The sequence below is a fragment of the Myxine glutinosa genome, chromosome 4, assembly GCF_964187855.1.
Source record: "Myxine glutinosa chromosome 4, kmMyxGlut1.1, whole genome shotgun sequence".
Classification (NCBI taxonomy): domain Eukaryota; kingdom Metazoa; phylum Chordata; class Myxini; order Myxiniformes; family Myxinidae; genus Myxine; species Myxine glutinosa.
In genome coordinates this window covers 89,176,119-89,198,829 of record NC_136264.1, presented here as the reverse complement: position 1 = coordinate 89,198,829, position 22,711 = coordinate 89,176,119, and the positions used below count along the sequence as shown (strand labels likewise).

The following is a 22,711-nucleotide window of genomic DNA, read 5'->3' as shown; positions in this document are numbered from 1 at the left end:
GCAGGTACTCGCCTACTCTTCGCAAAGGGCATTGGGAATTTTTAACGTCCACCAACCAATGCCGGCAGACGGGACACCAGTTTAACCTCCATCAGAGGGACACACATTGATACATATATGAGTTAGGGGTAGGGGTGTTAAAAAGCAGGGAATTTCTGGAACATAGGAGAAAAGGGGGAGGGCTGTGGGGGATATCAAATGCAGTAGAATCTCTTGTGCATGTAATATGTCAATGCCCCCAAAAATGAGAGAGAATCACAACTGAAGTCATAAGGCCCAAGGGTAAAATGGCTCCTCTGGGTGGTAGGAGGAACTTCCCGGTTGTTTATCAGCCCATGTTATGTGAGAATCGTTTACATTATTAGAGCAGGGGTGTTATTAATGAAGGCAGCACAACCATTGCTCGTCACAGACGGAGGTGGTGCTGGTAGGTACAACCTACCGCAGCTCGCGCTCCCGTTCTCACAGTTGTAGCCGTAATACTGGAAGTAAGGGTTACAACCAGCATTCTGAGCCTCTCCATAGCAGCAGTCGTGGTCAAAGCAACAACTGCAGGTCACAACGACATAGATTCAACGATTTTCACTTCAGAATTTAAATCTATTAAAAACTTAAAGCAAAATATTGTTGTTGGTCCACAATTTATGCAAATGTGTTTCAATACTGCCAATGTGATTTCAATTGATATTGTGATGTGATATTGATTGATATTGCCAATGTGATTTCAATTGATATTGCCAATGTGATATTGATTGATATTGCCAATGTGATTTCAATTGATATTGCCAATGTGATATTGATGATATTGCCAATGTGATTTCAATTGATATTGCCAATGTGATATTGATGATATTGCCAATGTGATTTCAATTGATATTGCCAATGTGATATTGATGATATTGCCAATGTGATTTCAATTGATATTGCCAATGTGATATTGATGATATTGCCAATGTGATTTCAATTGATATTGCCAATGTGATATTGATTGATGTTGCCAATGTGATTTCAATTGATATTGCCAATGTGATATTGATGATATTGCCAGTGTGATATTGATGATATTGCCAGTGTGATGTTGATGATATTGCCAATGTGATATTGATGATATTGCCAATGTGATATTGATTGATATTGCCAATGTGATGTTGATGATATTGCTAGTGTGCTATTGATTGATATTGCCAATGTGATTTCAATTGATATTGCCAATGTGATATTGATGATATTGCCAATGTGATATTGATGGTATTGCCAATGTGATATTGATTGATATTGCGAATGTGATTTCAATTGATATTGCCAATGTGATATTGATATTGCCAATGTGATTTCAATTGATTTTGCCAATGTGATATTCATTGATATTGCCAATGTCATATTCATTGATATTGCGAATTTGATATTGATTGATATTGCCAATGTGATATTTATTGATATTGCCAATGTGATATTCATTGATATTGCCAATGTGATATTCATTGATATTGCCAATGTGATATTGATTGATATTGCCAATGTGATATTCATTGATATTGCCAATGTGATATTCATTGATATTGCCAATGTGATATTGATTGATATTGCCAATGTGATATTGATTGATATTGCCAATGTGATATTCATTGATATGGCCAATTCGATATTGATTGATATTGCCAATGTGATATTGATTGATATGGCCAATGTGATATTGATTGATATTGCCAATGTGATTTTAATTGATATTGCCAATGTGATATTGATTGATATTGCCAATGTGATATTGATGATATTGCCAATGTGATGTTGATGATATTGCCAATGTGATATTGATGATATTGCCAATGTGATATTGATGATATTGCCAATGTGATATTGATGATATTGCCAATGTGATGTTGATGATATTGCCAATGTGATATTGATGATAGTGCCAATGTGATGTTGATTGATATTGCCAATGTGATTTCAATTGATATTGCCAATGTGATATTGATGATATTGCCAATGTGATTTCAATTGATATTGCCAATGTGATATTTATGATATTGCCAATGTGATTTCAATTGATTTTGCCATTGTGATATTCATTGATATTGCCAATGTCATATTCATTGATATTGCGAATGTGATATTGATTGATATTGCCAATGTGATATTCATTGATATGGCCAATGTGATATTGATTGATATTGCCAATGTGATATTCATTGATATTGCAATGTGATATTGATTGATATTGCCAATGTGATATTGATTAATATTGCCAATGTGATGTTGATGATATTGCCAATGTGATATTGATGATATTGCCAATATTGATTGATATTGCCAATGCGATGTTGATATTGCCAATGTGATATTGATGATAGTGCCAATGTGATGTTGATTGATATTGCCAATGTGATTTCAATTGATATTGCCAATGTGATATTGATGATATTGCCAATCTGATTTCAATTGATTTTGCCATTGTGATATTCATTGATATTGCCAATGTCATATTCATTGATATTGCGAATGTGATATTGATTGATATTGCCAATGTGATATTCATTGATATTGCCAATGTGATATTCATTGATATTGCCAATGTGATATTCATTGATATTGCCAATGTGATATTGATTGATATTGCCAATGTGATATTCATTGATATGGCCAATGTGATATTGAATGATATTGCCAATGTGATATTGATTGATATGGCCAATGTGATATTGATTGATATTGCCAATGTGATTTTAATTGATATTGCCAATGTGATATTGATTGATATTGCCAATGTGATTTTAATTGATATTGCCAATGTGATATTGATTGATATTGCCAATGTGATATTGATGATATTGCCAATGTGATGTTGATGATATTGCCAATGTGATATTGTTGATATTGCCAATGTGATATTGATTAATATTGCTAATGTGATATTGATGATATTGCCAATGTGATGTTGATGATATTGCCAATGTGATATTGATGATAGTGCCAATGTGATGTTGATATTGCCAATGTGATTTCAATTGATATTGCCAATGTGATATTGATGATATTGCCAATGTGATTTCAATTGATATTGCCAATGTGATATTGATGATATTGCCAATGTGGTTTCAATTGATTTTGCCAATGTGATATTAATTGATATTGCCAATGTCATATTCATTGATATTGCGAATGTGATATTGATTGATATTGCCAATGTGATATTCATTGATATGGCCAATGTGATATTCATTGATATTGCCAATGTGATATTCATTGATATTGCGAATGTGATATTGATTGATATTTCCAATGTGATATTCATTGATATTGCCAATGTGATATTGATTGATATTGCCAATGTGATATTCATTGATATGGCCAATGTGATATTGATTGCTATTGCCAATGTGATTTTAATTGATATTGCCAATGTGATATTGATTGATATTACCAATGTGATTTTAATTGATATTGCCAATGTGATATTGATTGATATTGCCAATGTGATATTGATTGATATTGCCAATGTGATTTTAATTGATATTGCCAATGTGATTTTAATTGATATTGCCAATGTGATTTTAATTGATATTGCCAATGTGATTTTAATTGATATACTGCCAATGTGATTTTAATTGATATTGCCAAAGTGATTTTAATTGATATTGCCAATGTGATTTTAATTGATATACTGCCAATGTGATTTTAATTGATATTGCCAAAGTGATTTTTATTGATATTGCCAAATGTGATATTGATTGATATACTGCCAGTGTGATATTGATTGATATTGCCAATGTGATATTGATTGATATACTGCCAATGTGATTTTAATTGATATTGTCAGTGTGATATTGATTGATATACTGCCAATGTGATATTGATTGATATACTGCCAATGTGATATGGATTGATATACTGCCAATGTGATGTTGATTGATATTGCCAATGTGATTTTAATTGATATTGCCAATGTGATTTTAATTCATATTGCCAATGTGATTTTAAATATACTGCCAATGTGATTTTAATTGATATTGCCAAAGTGATTTATTTGATATTGCCAGTGTGCTATTGATTGATATACTGCCAATGTGATTTTAATTGATATTGCCAATATGATATTGATTGATATACTGCCAATGTGATATTGATTGATATTGCCAATGTGATATTGATTGATATACTGCCAAAGTGATTTTAATTGATATTGCCAATGTGATGTTGATTGATATACTGCCAATGTGATATTGATTGATATTACCAATGTGATTTTAATTGATATTGCCAATGTGATTTTAATTGATATTGCAAATGTGATTTTAATTGATATTGCCAGTGTGCTATTGATTGACATACTGCCAATATGATATTGATTGATATACTGCCAATGTGATATTGATTGATATACTGCCAATGTGATATTGATTGATACACTGCCAATGTGATATTGATTGATATACTGCCAATGTGATATTGACTGATATTGCCAATGTGATATTCATTGATATTGCCAATGTGATATTCATTGATATTGCCAATGTGATGTTGATTGATATACTGCCAATGTGATATTGATTGATATTGCCAATGTGATATTGATTGACATAATGCCAATGTGATATTGATTGATATTGCCAAAGTGATTTTAATTGATATTGCCAATGTGATTTTAATTGATATTACCAATGTTATATTGATTGATATAATGCCAATGTAATTTTAATTGATATTGCCAAAGTGATTTTAATTGATATTGCCAATGTGATTTTAATTGATATTGCCAGTGTGCTATTGATTGATATACTGCCAATGTAATATTGATTGATATACTGCCAATGTGATATTGATTGATATACTGCCAATGTGATAGTGATTGATATACTGCCAATGTGATATTGATTGATATACTGCCAATGTGATATTGATTGATATACTGCCAATGTGATGTTGATTTATACACTGACAATGTGATTTTAATTGATATTGCCAATGTGATATTGATTGATATTGCCAATGTGATTTTAATTGATATTGCCAATGTTATTTTAATTGTTATTGCCAATGTGATATTGATTGATATACTGCCAATGTGATATTGATTGATATGCTGCAAATGTGATTTTAATTGATATTGCCAGTGTGATATTGATTGATATACTGCCAATGTGATATTGATTGAGATACTGCCAATGTGATATGGATTGATATACTGCCAATGTGCTATTGATTGATATGCTGCCAATGTGATATTGAGTGCTATACTGCCAATGTGATGTTGATTGATTATACTGCCAATGTGATTCTAATTTATATTGCCAATGTGATATTGATGGTATTGCCGATGTGATATTGATTGATATTGCCAATGTGATATTGATTGATATTGCCAATGTGATGTTGATGATATTGCTAGTGTGCTATTGATTGATATTGCCAATGTGATTTCAATTGATATTGCCAATGTGATATTGATGATATTGCCAATGTGATATTGATGGTATTGCCAATGTGATATTGATTGATATTGCGAATGTGATTTCAATTGATATTGCCAATGTGATATTGATATTGCCAATGTGATTTCAATTGATTTTGCCAATGTGATATTCATTGATATTGCCAATGTCATATTCATTGATATTGCGAATTTGATATTGATTGATATTGCCAATGTGATATTTATTGATATTGCCAATGTGATATTCATTGATATTGCCAATGTGATATTCATTGATATTGCCAATGTGATATTGATTGATATTGCCAATGTGATATTCATTGATATTGCCAATGTGATATTCATTGATATTGCCAATGTGATATTGATTGATATTGCCAATGTGATATTGATTGATATTGCCAATGTGATATTCATTGATATGGCCAATGCGATATTGATTGATATTGCCAATGTGATATTGATTGATATGGCCAATGTGATATTGATTGATATTGCCAATGTGATTTTAATTGATATTGCCAATGTGATATTGATTGATATTGCCAATGTGATATTGATGATATTGCCAATGTGATGTTGATGATATTGCCAATGTGATATTGATGATATTGCCAATGTGATATTGATGATATTGCCAATGTGATATTGATGATATTGCCAATGTGATGTTGATGATATTGCCAATGTGATATTGATGATAGTGCCAATGTGATGTTGATTGATATTGCCAATGTGATTTCAATTGATATTGCCAATGTGATATTGATGATATTGCCAATGTGATTTCAATTGATATTGCCAATGTGATATTTATGATATTGCCAATGTGATTTCAATTGATTTTGCCATTGTGATATTCATTGATATTGCCAATGTCATATTCATTGATATTGCGAATGTGATATTGATTGATATTGCCAATGTGATATTCATTGATATGGCCAATGTGATATTGATTGATATTGCCAATGTGATATTCATTGATATTGCAATGTGATATTGATTGATATTGCCAATGTGATATTGATTAATATTGCCAATGTGATGTTGATGATATTGCCAATGTGATATTGATGATATTGCCAATATTGATTGATATTGCCAATGCGATGTTGATATTGCCAATGTGATATTGATGATAGTGCCAATGTGATGTTGATTGATATTGCCAATGTGATTTCAATTGATATTGCCAATGTGATATTGATGATATTGCCAATCTGATTTCAATTGATTTTGCCAATGTGATATTCATTGATATTGCCAATGTCATATTCATTGATATTGCGAATGTGATATTGATTGATATTGCCAATGTGATATTCATTGATATTGCCAATGTGATATTCATTGATATTGCCAATGTGATATTCATTGATATTGCCAATGTGATATTGATTGATATTGCCAATGTGATATTCATTGATATGGCCAATGTGATATTGAATGATATTGCCAATGTGATATTGATTGATATGGCCAATGTGATATTGATTGATATTGCCAATGTGATTTTAATTGATATTGCCAATGTGATATTGATTGATATTGCCAATGTGATTTTAATTGATATTGCCAATGTGATATTGATTGATATTGCCAATGTGATATTGATGATATTGCCAATGTGATGTTGATGATATTGCCAATGTGATATTGTTGATATTGCCAATGTGATATTGATTAATATTGCTAATGTGATATTGATGATATTGCCAATGTGATGTTGATGATATTGCCAATGTGATATTGATGATAGTGCCAATGTGATGTTGATATTGCCAATGTGATTTCAATTGATATTGCCAATGTGATATTGATGATATTGCCAATGTGATTTCAATTGATATTGCCAATGTGATATTGATGATATTGCCAATGTGGTTTCAATTGATTTTGCCAATGTGATATTAATTGATATTGCCAATGTCATATTCATTGATATTGCGAATGTGATATTGATTGATATTGCCAATGTGATATTCATTGATATGGCCAATGTGATATTCATTGATATTGCCAATGTGATATTCATTGATATTGCGAATGTGATATTGATTGATATTTCCAATGTGATATTCATTGATATTGCCAATGTGATATTGATTGATATTGCCAATGTGATATTCATTGATATGGCCAATGTGATATTGATTGCTATTGCCAATGTGATTTTAATTGATATTGCCAATGTGATATTGATTGATATTACCAATGTGATTTTAATTGATATTGCCAATGTGATATTGATTGATATTGCCAATGTGATATTGATTGATATTGCCAATGTGATTTTAATTGATATTGCCAATGTGATTTTAATTGATATTGCCAATGTGATTTTAATTGATATTGCCAATGTGATTTTAATTGATATACTGCCAATGTGATTTTAATTGATATTGCCAAAGTGATTTTAATTGATATTGCCAATGTGATTTTAATTGATATACTGCCAATGTGATTTTAATTGATATTGCCAAAGTGATTTTTATTGATATTGCCAAATGTGATATTGATTGATATACTGCCAGTGTGATATTGATTGATATTGCCAATGTGATATTGATTGATATACTGCCAATGTGATTTTAATTGATATTGTCAGTGTGATATTGATTGATATACTGCCAATGTGATATTGATTGATATACTGCCAATGTGATATGGATTGATATACTGCCAATGTGATGTTGATTGATATTGCCAATGTGATTTTAATTGATATTGCCAATGTGATTTTAATTCATATTGCCAATGTGATTTTAAATATACTGCCAATGTGATTTTAATTGATATTGCCAAAGTGATTTATTTGATATTGCCAGTGTGCTATTGATTGATATACTGCCAATGTGATTTTAATTGATATTGCCAATATGATATTGATTGATATACTGCCAATGTGATATTGATTGATATTGCCAATGTGATATTGATTGATATACAGTACTGCCAAAGTGATTTTAATTGATATTGCCAATGTGATGTTGATTGATATACTGCCAATGTGATATTGATTGATATTACCAATGTGATTTTAATTGATATTGCCAATGTGATTTTAATTGATATTGCAAATGTGATTTTAATTGATATTGCCAGTGTGCTATTGATTGACATACTGCCAATATGATATTGATTGATATACTGCCAATGTGATATTGATTGATATACTGCCAATGTGATATTGATTGATACACTGCCAATGTGATATTGATTGCTATACTGCCAATGTGATATTGACTGATATTGCCAATGTGATATTCATTGATATTGCCAATGTGATGTTGATTGATATACTGCCAATGTGATATTGATTGATATTGCCAATGTGATATTGATTGACATAATGCCAATGTGATATTGATTGATATTGCCAAAGTGATTTTAATTGATATTGCCAATGTGATTTTAATTGATATTACCAATGTTATATTGATTGATATAATGCCAATGTAATTTTAATTGATATTGCCAAAGTGATTTTAATTGATATTGCCAATGTGATTTTAATTGATATTGCCAGTGTGCTATTGATTGATATACTGCCAATGTAATATTGATTGATATACTGCCAATGTGATATTGATTGATATACTGCCAATGTGATATTGATTGATATACTGCCAATGTGATATTGATTGATATACTGCCAATGTGATATTGATTGATATACTGCCAATGTGATGTTGATTTATACACTGACAATGTGATTTTAAATGATATTGCCAATGTGATATTGATTGATATTGCCAATGTGATTTTAATTGATATTGCCAATGTTATTTTAATTGTTATTGCCAATGTGATATTGATTGATATACTGCCAATGTGATATTGATTGATATGCTGCAAATGTGATTTTAATTGATATTGCCAGTGTGATATTGATTGATATACTGCCAATGTGATATTGATTGAGATACTGCCAATGTGATATGGATTGATATACTGCCAATGTGCTATTGATTGATATGCTGCCAATGTGATATTGAGTGCTATACTGCCAATGTGATGTTGATTGATTATACTGCCAATGTGATTCTAATTTATATTGCCAATGTGATATTGATGGTATTGCCGATGTGATATTGATTGATATTGCCAATGTGATATTGATGATATTGCCAATGTCATTTCAATTGATATTGCCAATGTGATATTGATTGTACTGCCAATGTGATTCTAATTTATATTGCCAATGTGATATTGATGGTATTGCCGATGTGATATTGATGATATTGCCAATGTCATTTCAATTGATATTGCCGATGTGATATTGATGATATTGCCGATATGATATTGATGATATTGCCAATGTGATTTTAATTGATATTGCCAGTGTGGTATTGATTGATATACTGCCAATGTGATATTGATTGATATACTTTCAATGTGATATTGATTGATATACTTTCAATGTGATATTGATTGATATGCTGCCAATGTGATTTTAATTGATATTGCCAGTGTGATATTGATTGATATACTGCCAATGTGATATTGATTGATATACTGCCAATGTGATATTGATTGATATACTGCCAATGTGATATGGATTGATATACTGCCAATGTGCTATTGATTGATATACTGCCAATGTGATATTGATTGATATACTGCCAATATGATGTTGATTGATATACTGCCAATGTGATTTTAATTGATATTGCCAATGTGATATTGATTGATATTACCAATGTGATTTTAATTGATATTGCCAATGTGATTTTAATTGATATTGCCAATGTGGTTGTCATTGATATTGCCAATGTGATTTTAATTGATATTGCCAGTGTGATATTGATTGATATACTGCCATTGTGATATGAATCCATCTTGCCAATGTGATTTTAATTGATTTTGCCAATCTGATATTGATTGATACACTGCCAATGTGATTTTAATTGATATTGTCAATGTGATATTGATTGATATACTGCCAATGTGATTTTAATTGATATTGCCAATGTGATATCGATTTCTCCCATTGAGTTGCTGGCACACAACCGCAACCGCCGGACCCAAAACCAAGAGGGGGAGGAGAGGGGCAATCACGACCGTTTGCTATGGCATCCAGAACGAGAAGGAAAAAATGTCCGCCACTCCAACTATTTTGTCCACGCCGCTCTGACGTCACCCATGCCTCCTTCACCAATCAGCGAGTTGCTCCCTACAGTCCTTCCCGTCAATAAAAAGCCCTGACCAATCACAGCTCCTCTGGGCGTGGCCCCCGGCCTGCCCGTCTTTGTGGTGATGTAGCGGCTGCAGCGCTGCGGTATTCTTCGAGTCCGGATTTTTGGGGTGTTTTATTAACTAGTGAGTTTAAATGTGGGATTCTGACTACGTGCGGTGTATTGTCAAAAGGAACAAAGGAATAAATTACAGAGGTATCGACATATAAGGGATAATTACCCATAATCCCTGAGCTAATTAGCACAAGAGCCACCCTTCGTATGGCCACACGCAACACTTAATCCAAAAACACGACCTACCGGATCCCTACTTACAGTACATCGAGGTGGTTGTTCTTCTTCATGACAATCGGAGCACACTAATCCATATAAATCTACCTGGTCTAAAGTAATCACTGCCTACCCCCCTACAAATGTAACAACACATACATACATAGATACACACACAAAACGATAAAATTAAATAACGACGAAACTTTAATTCACAATCTCGAGAGATGAGAGAGTCTCACGATACATGACAGAGGGACAGACAGAAAACTGATAAGTGTATTATTAAAATGGCAAGTGTATTATGATATAGATGAGATCAAGACCGCCTTGTAAGTTGCTTGGTTATCTTTGAGAGTCAAATTACTCGCAGCGTGATGTATGGTCGACGCTAATTTTGTGTTTCCTGGCTTTCTCTAAATTCCTGCAGCCCTGTGGTGACTGACGAGCAAGGTTCAGAGACCCAGACACGTGACAATCTAAACTTGCATTACCAGCATTTTTTTTTTTTTTTTTTTTTTTTTTTTTAATATATATATATTGTTACGGATCTCGGTTTCGGCACTCCCCTTACCGAGGGGGGTTTAATACCCTCGTCTATCACACTGGCCGTCCGAGTCCTATAAGGTATCGCGCTCCTTTGCGGGGGTGAGGTTGACCAGGGTGACTGGTCAATGGAGTCCCAGATACCTTCGCCAACCTCGCCGCAAAGCAGGGCGCTACTTCTGCTCGAGCCACGGACAAGATGGAAGATTGCTGAGCAGTTTAGCAATCCGCAGCTCGAGCCGTTAACAAAAGACTAAACCCGATTATAGCGGTTGGCCGAATCGTGCCACAGGTACTCAATCGGGAAAGGACTAAAGCGATCGGGGGAAGAAGAAATCAAAGTAAAGGAAGAACAGATATTTATTAATTAATTATGTACATGAAATGAAGAGGAAACGAAAGGAGGGCATTTATGAGGAGAGGAAGAAGCAGGTACACAGGGCAGCCTTAAAACAGTCTTATATTACAACCCTGGACAAACAAACAGACTTACACGAATAGGGACTGGCAAGAAGGAATGGCTGGAAGGAGGAGAAGGTCCAAGCAGACGGCAGGGCAGGAAGGTCCGGGTAGATGCACAGCGTCAAGGTCCGCTCCAGTCCACGCTCCGGTCCATGCTCCGGGCTTTAGGCGAAACCCGGCGGCAGCTGCATGTATTAGTTTCACGCAGTCTGACAATGTGAATAGATGGCGAGATTGTCGTTGCCAACAGACCCACTCTCCTGGCTTATGATTCAGTGTGTTCTCCTCTTGCACCTCGGAACTTCACACTCATCTCTCCTCTCTCTTCTCTTCTTCGAAGCAGTCCCTCGCAGCCGCTTTTATATGGCGTTCTTAGATCAAGCCGCCGGCTCCCAGGACACGCCCAATGGTGAGCTTGCCTCGGCCCTGGTTGGCTTTCAGAGCTCGCTGGTCCGCCCCTTGATGGTGAGTTGACGTGCCACACCTTGTTCTTGTGTCCCGCCCCCTTTTTCCTCGGCTTGAGACCGCATGTTCAATGGCGGCTTGGGGCCAACAACCGAATCAAGACAAGAGGCCGTGAACGCTGCCCTACCGCTCTCTCTGCACTTTGAAGAGCGGGAGATGATTGGGGAAATTGAAGGGGCCTAACTTATTTGGTTAATGCAACGTAGATTCAACTATTGGGAACAGATCCTTAACTAAAACACATTATAATGAAATAACTACAGAGAGGTCCTATGGTGATCTACGTGTTGTACACGGACTAACTAGGGTGCGATCTTTAATAAAGCCAATTAATGGGGATATTTACAGGGGATCATTTATAAGGGAACATTTACTAAAATTTACACAGTGAAGGTTCTAAAAACCATTATATATATATATATCCCTCTCTCTCTCTCGCTCTCTCTATCTTTCTGTCTCTCTCTCTCTCTCTCCTCCCCCCCCCCCCCCCCCCTCACTCTCTAAATGGTGATTGGTAAACTTGAGGAGGATCCAGAGTTCAGTTACAGGACAATGTTCAGATGTTTTTTTTTTACAAATCAAATGACCCCACAGCCCTCTTGTAAACTCACAGGCCACAAGGGACATTCATTTATATATCTGTTTTACATAGTGGAGCTTGGACATAAATCACAGGAAGGACAAAGACAGTAGACATCAATGTACTTTTCAACAACATTTTGGATGCATTTGTTGGTAGACATTAAAGATCCCACGGTGTCCTTCATGAGGAGCAGGTGAGCAATCGCCGGCATCACGAATTTTTTTTTCCAAATTCCTGGTCAAACCTGCAGTGTGATGAAGAGGAACCACGATGAACTACAGTACTCAAATGGCCCCAAATACTCCCACCTTTTGATGGGGACCATCGGGGGCCGTTTTTGGTCAAGTTTTTCACGAACGAGCTGGCCAGGCCCGACGTTTCACTATAGGTTACTTGCATAGGAACTTGTAATTTGTTCAGGATGCCAGAGATAACTCACCTACTGTTGGAGAAACACAAACACGAATCTGAAAACTAACCTGTAGTTTAGCAGTACTTTGGCTCAGTATGTAATTCGTCCCAATCGCGCATGCCCAGAGAGAAGCAAGATAATTATTTTGCTCTGTCTGCCTGTCTGTTTAAATAAGTAATCGTTGTGCACTTTCACATAAATTGCAAGGGCATTATGGAAAACGCAGAACAAATTAATAGAGTTTACATTATTTAATCCTGAGTTGTGGCATCGGTTCAGAGGGCAACGCTAAACAGACAAACATTTGTTGGACCCTTCCTTCCCTGTGATGGAGTCGCTACATACCCATCCAAGGTCAAGTCAAGCTTCAGAAAGACATAGCACAGGCCATGAGTCCTCTCTACAAGTCGTTGTGCGAAACAATATGGTGTGACAGTACCTAGTACTTTGTAGATTAATATGCCTCTGCCCCCCGAAGGTGGCCGGAAGCATTATGTTTTTGGGTTGTCCATCCGTCCGTCCGTCCGTCTGTACGGGCTAAATCTCGTTTTTCTCAGCAACCACATGGATGATTGAGACGAAACTTTCAGGGTAGGAGTGACAACTATTCAGAATGTTTTATGACAATTGTGACGTCATAGGTCACGTGGTATGGCAGCCATCTTGGATTAAACGCAAATAATTAAAAAATATTTCTCGGAAGGAAAGCACTGAATGGAAAAATTTTAAACTTGGCACATCGTCAAGTACTCCAAATGGGGAACAAAAGCATGATAATGATGACATCATAGGTGAAGTGGTATACCAGCCAAAAATGTTTTAATCGAATTCCTTATCCTAAAAATTTGAAATTGCATGCACATGATCTATAACCCGTTTGTATTGAAATATTAAATTTATGACATCATAGGTGACATGGTTTGGCAGCCATCTTGAATAGAAAAACGAACCTTATCCGATCAACACAAAACTTCACAAATGTGATCCCCGACACATGCACATGCATAATGTACATTTTTAAAGGTCATATGTCACGCGGTGTGGCAGCCATATTAGCTTGAAAGCCGATATTTTTTTTAATCCCTTCTCTGAAATCGCTTCGATGTGAAACCTGTCATGGCTGGTGAAAATGTGATAATTGAAAACAGCTGAAGGGATTTAAATCAAACTTGTTCATTTTTTGGACAGTGAACGAGGGCATCTAGGCCTACCCATTGTGGGACTATGCGGAGGCATATTGGCGACACAGTCGCATTGCTCTAGTTTTATACACGCAATATGAACTTGACGGTGTGTGTCTGTGTTTATTTGGCAACACCATTCCACAGTTGATGAGACAGGTGCAGAGGCGACAATCCATCATTCCTTGAAGCATACCTTGCACGAATTGCTCAGAGTCGACATTTTATCGACTAAAAGGAAACACGTTCTTTGGACGTAAAATTTACACTTTCTAGTGGCAGGGGTAGTGGATGAAGCAGTTTTCAATCACTAATATTTTATTACACAGGATTGTGGTAAGGGGTGTGTCTCGTACAGCTCTTACCTGTCCGACGCATCCACAGGTGTCCCAGAACCGCCGAGACCGCAATAACAACCGTAGCCATTGTAGTCTAGCGGAGAAGCTGGAGCGACACAGCGGATCAAGCCTGCAAACTGGAACACGTTCCGCATTCCCAGTGTCTGCACTCGGCTCGTTGGAAGGGCACCGACTGGCAAAGCCAGAACAAGCTCTGTATTAGGGACAATTGTCACAAGAGAAACAAATCTGAACCTTTAAAAAAAATTATTATTACAAGAGATATTCAACATGGCGGCCATGTAAACAAAAATCATTTTAATCGTTAAATTTTTCAATTTATCCTAATTAGGTAAATTTTTAAGTTTAACTACGTCTTATATAGATAGCATGTAGTTCTGTGATTCCGCATTGATACTCGTACATCCTAAATTCAATATCAAATGTTTATGGCACAATTTAGCAATTTTGTAAAAACATTGCCGCCACGTTGTATTTAGAGTTGGCAAGTCGACTGCATTAAAAGAGTATCTACAAAAGAGCACAACTGCAAAATTTCATGCTTGTATCGCAATGTGAACGAAGCACCCTAATAATGGGTTTAGATGCCTAGCTGGAGAACGGAACGCGTGCATCCTGGAGTTGGTGGAGAGGGTGGGAGGACTGAAAGAGTAGAGGGAGAAATGTTGGAGCATAGATGGTAGAAAACAGAGACCACTAACCTGCCTGCAATGTGAGAGTAACAGACCTTGCGCTTCGGCCTCATCATGGAAGACTTTAATAATTTTGAGAGCTTCAGATTTCACAGAATCCAAAAGAGACAGATGTGATGCTGGAGTGCCAGCCCATAGCAGAGAGCAGTCTTGTGTCGATTACCGAACATTGTTTCCAAGTAGGGATTAAATTAATACTCCTTTTAATATACTGTAGGTAACCAATGCATTGGGATTTCAGATCCAGGGTTTGAATAAATTTGGATGTCACCGAGTTGGATCCATAAGGAGGTTTGGACAGATTAAAAAGATCTTTTTCATTTCCCCCATTCATTCATGTGCATGTTGAACTAGGTTGCTGGTTGCATCACACATCTGGGAGCATGCTGATAGGACGATCGCCACACATCTGGGAGCATGCCGATAGGACAATCGCCGCGCATCTGGGAGCATGCTGATAGGACAATCGCCGCGCATCTGGGAGCGTGCTGATAGGACGATCGCCGCGCATCTGGGAGCATGCCGATAGGACGATCGCCACACATCTGGGAGCATGCTGATAGGACGATCACCGCACATCTGGGAGCATGCCGATAGGACAATCGCCGCACATCTGGGAGCGTGCCGACAGGACGATCGCCACACATCTGGGAGCGTGCCGATTGGACGATCGCCGCACATCTGGGAGCATGTCGATAGGACAATCGCCGCACATCTGGGAGCTTGCTGATAGGATGATCGCCGCACATCTGGGAGCATGCCGATTGCCACACATCTGGGAGCGTGCCGATAAGACAATCGCCACACATCTGGGAGCGTGTCGATAGGACAATCGCCGCACATCTGGGAGCTTGCTGATAGGATGATCGCCGCACATCTGGGAGCATGTCGATAGGACAATCGCCGCACATCTGGGAGCATGTCGATAGGACAATCGCCGCACATCTGGGAGCTTGCTGATAGGATGATCGCCGCACATCTGGGAGCATGTCGATAGGACAATCGCCGCACATCTGGGAGCTTGCTGATAGGATGATCGCCGCACATCTGGGAGCATGCCGATTGCCACACATCTGGGAGCGTGCCGATAAGACAATCGCCGCACATCTGGGAGCGTGCCGATAGGACAATCGCCACACATCTGGGAGCATGCCGATAGGACAATCGTCGCACATCTGGGAGCATGCGGATAGGACAATTCGCGCACATCTGGGAGCATGCTGAGAGGACAATCGCCGCACATCTGGGAGCATGCCGATAGGACAATCGCCGCACATCTGGGAGTGTGCTGATAGGACGATCGCCGCACATCTGGGAGCGTGCCGATTGCCCACATCTGGGAGCGTGCCGATAGCACGATCGCCGCACATCTGGGTTCATGCCGACACGACGATCACCACACATCTGGGAGCGTACCGATAGGACGATCACCACGCATCTGGAATCATGCCGATACGACGACCACCACACATCTGGGAGCATGCCGAGAGGACGATCACCACGCATGTGGGAGCATGCCGATACGACAATCGCCGCACATCTGGGAGCATGCTGATAGGACAATCGCCGCGCATCTGGGAGCATGCTCATAGGACAATCGCCACACATCTGGGAGCGTGCTGATAGGACAATCGCCGCGCATCTGGGAGCATGCCGATAGGACGATCGCCACACATCTGGGAGCATGCTGATAGGACGATCACCGCACATCTGGGAGCATGCCGATAGGACAATCGCCGCACATCTGGGAGCGTGCCGACAGGACGATCGCCACACATCTGGGAGCGTGCCGATTGGACGATCGCCGCACATCTGGGAGCATGCCGATAGGACAATCGCCGCACATCTGGGAGCATGTCGATAGGACAATCGCTGCACATCTGGGATCATGCCGATAGGACAATCGCCGCACATCTGGGAGCTTGCTGATAGGACGATCACCACACATCTGGGAGCATGCTGATAGGACAATCGCTGCACATCTGGGATCATGCCAATACGACGATCGCTGCACATCTGGGAGCATGCCGATAAGACAATCACCGCACATCTGGGAGCATGCCGAGAGGACGATCACCACGCATGTGGGAGCATGCCGATACGCCAATCGCCGCACATCTGGGAGCATGCCGATACGCCAATCGCCGCACATCTGGGAGCATGCCGATACGACAATCGCCGCACATCTGGGAGCATGCCGAGAGGACGATCACCACGCATGTGGGAGCATGCCGATACGCCAATCGCCGCACATCTGGGAGCATGCCGATAGGACGATCGCCGCACATCTAGCAGCATGCCGATAGGACAATCGCAGCACATCTGGGATCATGCCGATACGACGATCCCTCCACATCTGGGAGCATGTCGATTGGACAATCGCCGCACATCTGGGAGCGTGCCGAAACGACGATCGCCGCACATCTGGGAGCATGCTGATAGGACGATCACCACACATCTGGGAGCATGCTGATAGGACAATCGCTGCACATCTGGGATCATGCCAATACGACGATCGCTGCACATCTGGGAGCATGCCGATAGGACAATCACCATGCCTCTGGGAGCATGCTGATAGGATGATCACCAGACATCTGGGAATGTACCGATAGGACGATCACCACACATCTGGGAGCGTACCAATAGGACAATCGCCGCACATCTGGGAGTATGCCGATAGGATGATCGCCGCACATCTGGGAGCATGCAGATAGGACGATCGCCGCACATCTGGGAGCATGCCGATAGGACGATCGCCGCACATCTGGGAGCGTACCAATAGGACAATCGCCGCACATTTGGGAGCGTGCCGATAGGACGATCACCACACATCAGGGAGCATGCTGATAGGACAAACGCTGCACATCTGGGATCATGCCAATACGACGATCGCTGCACATCTGGGATCATGCCAATACGACGATCGCTGCACATCTGGGAGCATGCCGATTGGACAATCACCATGCCTCTGGGAGCATGCTGATAGGATGATCACCACACATCTGGGAGCGTACCAATAGGACAATCGCCGCACATTTGGGAGCATACCAATAGGACAATCGCCCCACATTTGGGAGTGTTCCAATCGGACGATTGCCCCACATCTGGGAGTATGCCGATAGGATGATTGCCGCACATCTGGGAGCATGCAGATAGGACGATCGCCGCACATCTGGGCACATGCCGAAAGGACGATCGCTGCACATCTGGGAGCATGCCGATAGGACGATCCCCAGACATCTGGGAGCATGCCGATAGGACGATCCCCACACATCTGGGAGCATGCAGATAGGACGATCGCCGCACATCTGGGCACATGCCGAAAGGACGATCACCGCACATCTGGGAGCATGCCGATAGGACGATCCCCAGACATCTGGGAGCATGCCGATAGGATGATCCCCACACATCTGGGAGCATGCCGATAGGACGATCCCCACACATCTGGGAGCATGCCGATAGGACGATCCCCACACATCTGGGAGCGTGCCGATAGGATGATCGCCGCACATCTGGGAGCGTGCCGATAGGACAATCGCCGCACATCTGGGAGCATGCCGATAGGACGATCGCCGCTCATCTGGGAGCATGCCAATAGGACGATCGCCGCACATCTGGGCGCATGCCGATAGGACGATCGCCGCACATCTGGGCGCATGCCGATAGGACGATCGCCGCACATCTGGGCGCATGCCGATAGGACGATCGCCGCTCATCTGGGAACATGCCGATAGGACGATCGCCTCACATCTGGGCGCATGCCGATAGGACGATCGCCTCACATCTGGGAGCATGCCGATAGTACGATCGCCTCACATCTGGGAGCATGCCGATAGGACGATCGCCTCACATCTGGGAACATGCCGATAGGACGATCGCCTCACATCTGGGCGCATGCCGATAGGACGATCGCCTCACATCTGGGAGCATGCCAATAGGACGATCGCCGCACATCTGGGCGCATGCCGATAGTACGATCGCCTCACATCTGGGAGCATGCCAATAGGACGATCGCCGCACATCTGGGCGCATGCCGATAGGACGATCGCCGCACATCTGGGCGCATGCCGATAGGACGATCGCCGCTCATCTGGGAACATGCCGATAGGATGATCGCCGCACATCTGGAGGCGTGCCGATAGGACAATCTTCGCACATCTGGGAGCGTGCCGATAGGACGATCGCCGCTCATCTGGTAGCATGCCGATAGGACGATCGCCGCTCATCTGGTAGCATGCCGATAGGACGATCGCCGCTCATTTGGGAACATGCCGATAGGATGATCGCCGCACATCTGGAGGCGTGCCGATAGGACAATCTTCGCACATCTCGGCGCATGCCGATAGGACGATCGCCGCTCATCTGGGAACATGCCGATAGGATGATCGCCGCACATCTGGAGGCGTGCCGATAGGACAATCTTCGCACATCTGGGAGCATGCCGATAGGACGATCACCGCACATCTGGGAGCATGCCGATAGGACGATCGCCGCTCATCTGGGAGCATGCCGATAGTACGATCACCGCTCATCTGGGCGCATGCCGATAGGACGATCGCCGCACATCTGGGCGCATGCCGATAGGACGATCGCCGCTCATCTGGGAACATGCCAATAGGACGATCGCCGCACATCTGGGCGCATGCCGATAGGACGATCGCCGCTCATCTGGTAGCATGCCGATAGGACGATCGCCGCTCATCTGGGAGCGTGCCGATAGGACGATCGCCGCTCATCTGGTAGCATGCCGATAGGACGATCGCCGCTCATCTGGGAACATGCCGATAGGATGATCGCCGCACATCTGGAGGCGTGCCGATAGGACGATCGCCGCTCATCTGGTAGCATGCCGATAGGACGATCGCCGCTCATCTGGGAACATGCCGATAGGACAATCTTCGCACATCTGGGCGCATGCCGATAGGACGATCGCCGCTCATCTGGGAACATGCCGATAGGACGATCGCCGCTCATCTGGGAACATGCCGATAGGATGATCGCCGCACATCTGGAGGCGTGCCGATAGGACAATCTTCGCACATCTGGGAGCGTGCCGATAGGACGATCACCGCACATCTGGGAGCGTGCCGATAGGACGATCACTGCACATCTGGGAGCATGCCGATAGGACGATCACCGCACATCTGGGAGCATGCCGATAGGACGATCACCGCACATCTGGGAGGGTGCCGATAGGACGATCACCGCACATCTGGGAGCGTGCCGATAGGACGATCACCGCACATCTGGGAGGGTGCCGATAGGACGATCACCGCACATCTGGGAGCATGCCGATATAGTCAGGTTCAGTATGTCCAGATTTAAAGTTTCGTTGGATTTTTTGGGGGATTTGGAAAACTATATATTTTTGGAAGCTATATTGTATCGTCAGTCAGAAAACCAATGTTGCTATTTGCACAGACTCCTGTATGGCGGCCATCTTGGATTTTCAAAATTGCCGCCGTAGAACTAATTTTTCTCCATATCTCAGCTTCTAAATAACATAGAGCTTTGATTCTAACGGCTAAACATACATTTTCAAGGACCCCGAATCCAATGGTAACAAGTTCGATAAGCTAGACATGACCATAGAGCTCCTATGTGGCGGCCATCGTGGATTTTTCAAACTGGCCGCCGTAAAATTGATGTTTCTCAATATCTCAGCTTCTAAATAACATAGAGCTTTGATTCTAACAGCTAAACATACATTTTCAAGGGCCCCGAATCCAATGGTAACAAGTTCGATAAGCTAGACATGACCATAGAGCTCCTATGTGGCGGCCATCTTGGATTTTTCAAACTGGCCGCCGTAAAATTGATGTTTCTCAGGATCTCATCTTCTAAATAAGACGGAGCTTTGATTTTTCTAAATCCCAAAAACAATCCAACGAAATGTAAAATCTGGACATGCTGATGAAGATTCACTCTGGACTGATTGGCATCTCTAACAATGCCAATGCTAGACAGAGATTCTTCATGGTTACACCAGAATTATCATGCCTGTCAAAAGACTTCAAGAGTCAGTTTGGCCTGGAAGGTGACAAGATCACAGAACATCATGACCTTGGTCCAAGTGCAGTCAAGAGGGAGCATGAAGCAATCAACAAGATCAAGGCTGCGATACTGAGTCACGGGAATCCATTTGACACTGAAGGTGACAAGCTGCACAATGTGATAACGAATGCTTACATCCCAGACGAGTATGTACCACAGATCTTGAACATTGATGTCACTGGTCAGAAGTTGTATGAAGACTACGTGTCGGAGCGTATCAATGGAGATGTTAGCCTCTGGGCACCAGTCAAGAAGGAGAACAACAAGATGTTCACGTCTGGGAACAAGAGAACCACAGTGAAACTCAGAGACAGGACTGTGGATCTGAAGGAGACTAAGGAACTGTACGGAAGGCTCATGGTCCTTGCCAAGTCAAACAGAGACGTCAACCAGAAATATGCCATCGGAAATTACGAGTTCACTGTGACACCAAGAGCACTGTTCGCTCCAGATGGGACAATTCTTCCATGCACTGACAAGTCGAAGTTAATTCATCTCCTCGACAAGTTAGCAAGAGCAGAAATTCACCCCGAAGATCAGCAGCAGACACCAGCTGCAAGTGTTCTACAAGAAGATCCAATGGACACAAGAACTATGGCATCCACATCTAGTAAACCTACAATTCGGAAGATTGCACTGGTGGATGGGATGGTACTTGTGCATAAGCTGACAAAGAAACCAGCCACTGTCGTGAAAGTCAACGATCTGGGTGAATGCTTCAATGACAGACTCATGTCTCTAACAAAAGATTGTGATGAGATCATACTGGTCTTTGACACGTACAAAAACGATTCTCTGAAGAGTGCTACCAGGGCTAAAAGAAGGCAAGGAAAGGATGCAGTACAGTATCAAGTCAGAGATGACACCAACATCAAACACATCCCAATGAGCAGATTCCTTTCTCATGACAAAACAAAGGCTGATCTGACTGACTATCTGGCAGCGAAAACTCTAGAATGCAGCAGTCACTCATCCAAGTTGATCATCACGTCTGCTTCAGGGCGTACTAGGAGCAACAGTGACCTGCTCTTCGAGGACAACAACCATGAAGA

General features: G+C 40.9%; 1 protein-coding gene across 1 annotated transcript in view; it reads right to left on the bottom strand.

Moving 5' to 3' along the window:
- Positions 1 to 22,711, bottom strand: part of LOC137424971 (acidic phospholipase A2 E-like) — a 30,859-nt gene that overhangs the window by 1,809 nt on the left and 6,339 nt on the right. The window contains exons 2-3 of the mRNA XM_078776133.1: positions 14,920 to 15,085; positions 443 to 549 (exon numbers count right to left, since the gene is read on the bottom strand). Of these exons, the coding sequence (XP_078632259.1) occupies positions 443 to 549; positions 14,920 to 15,085 (273 nt within the window). The remainder of the gene's footprint in view (positions 1 to 442; positions 550 to 14,919; positions 15,086 to 22,711) is intronic.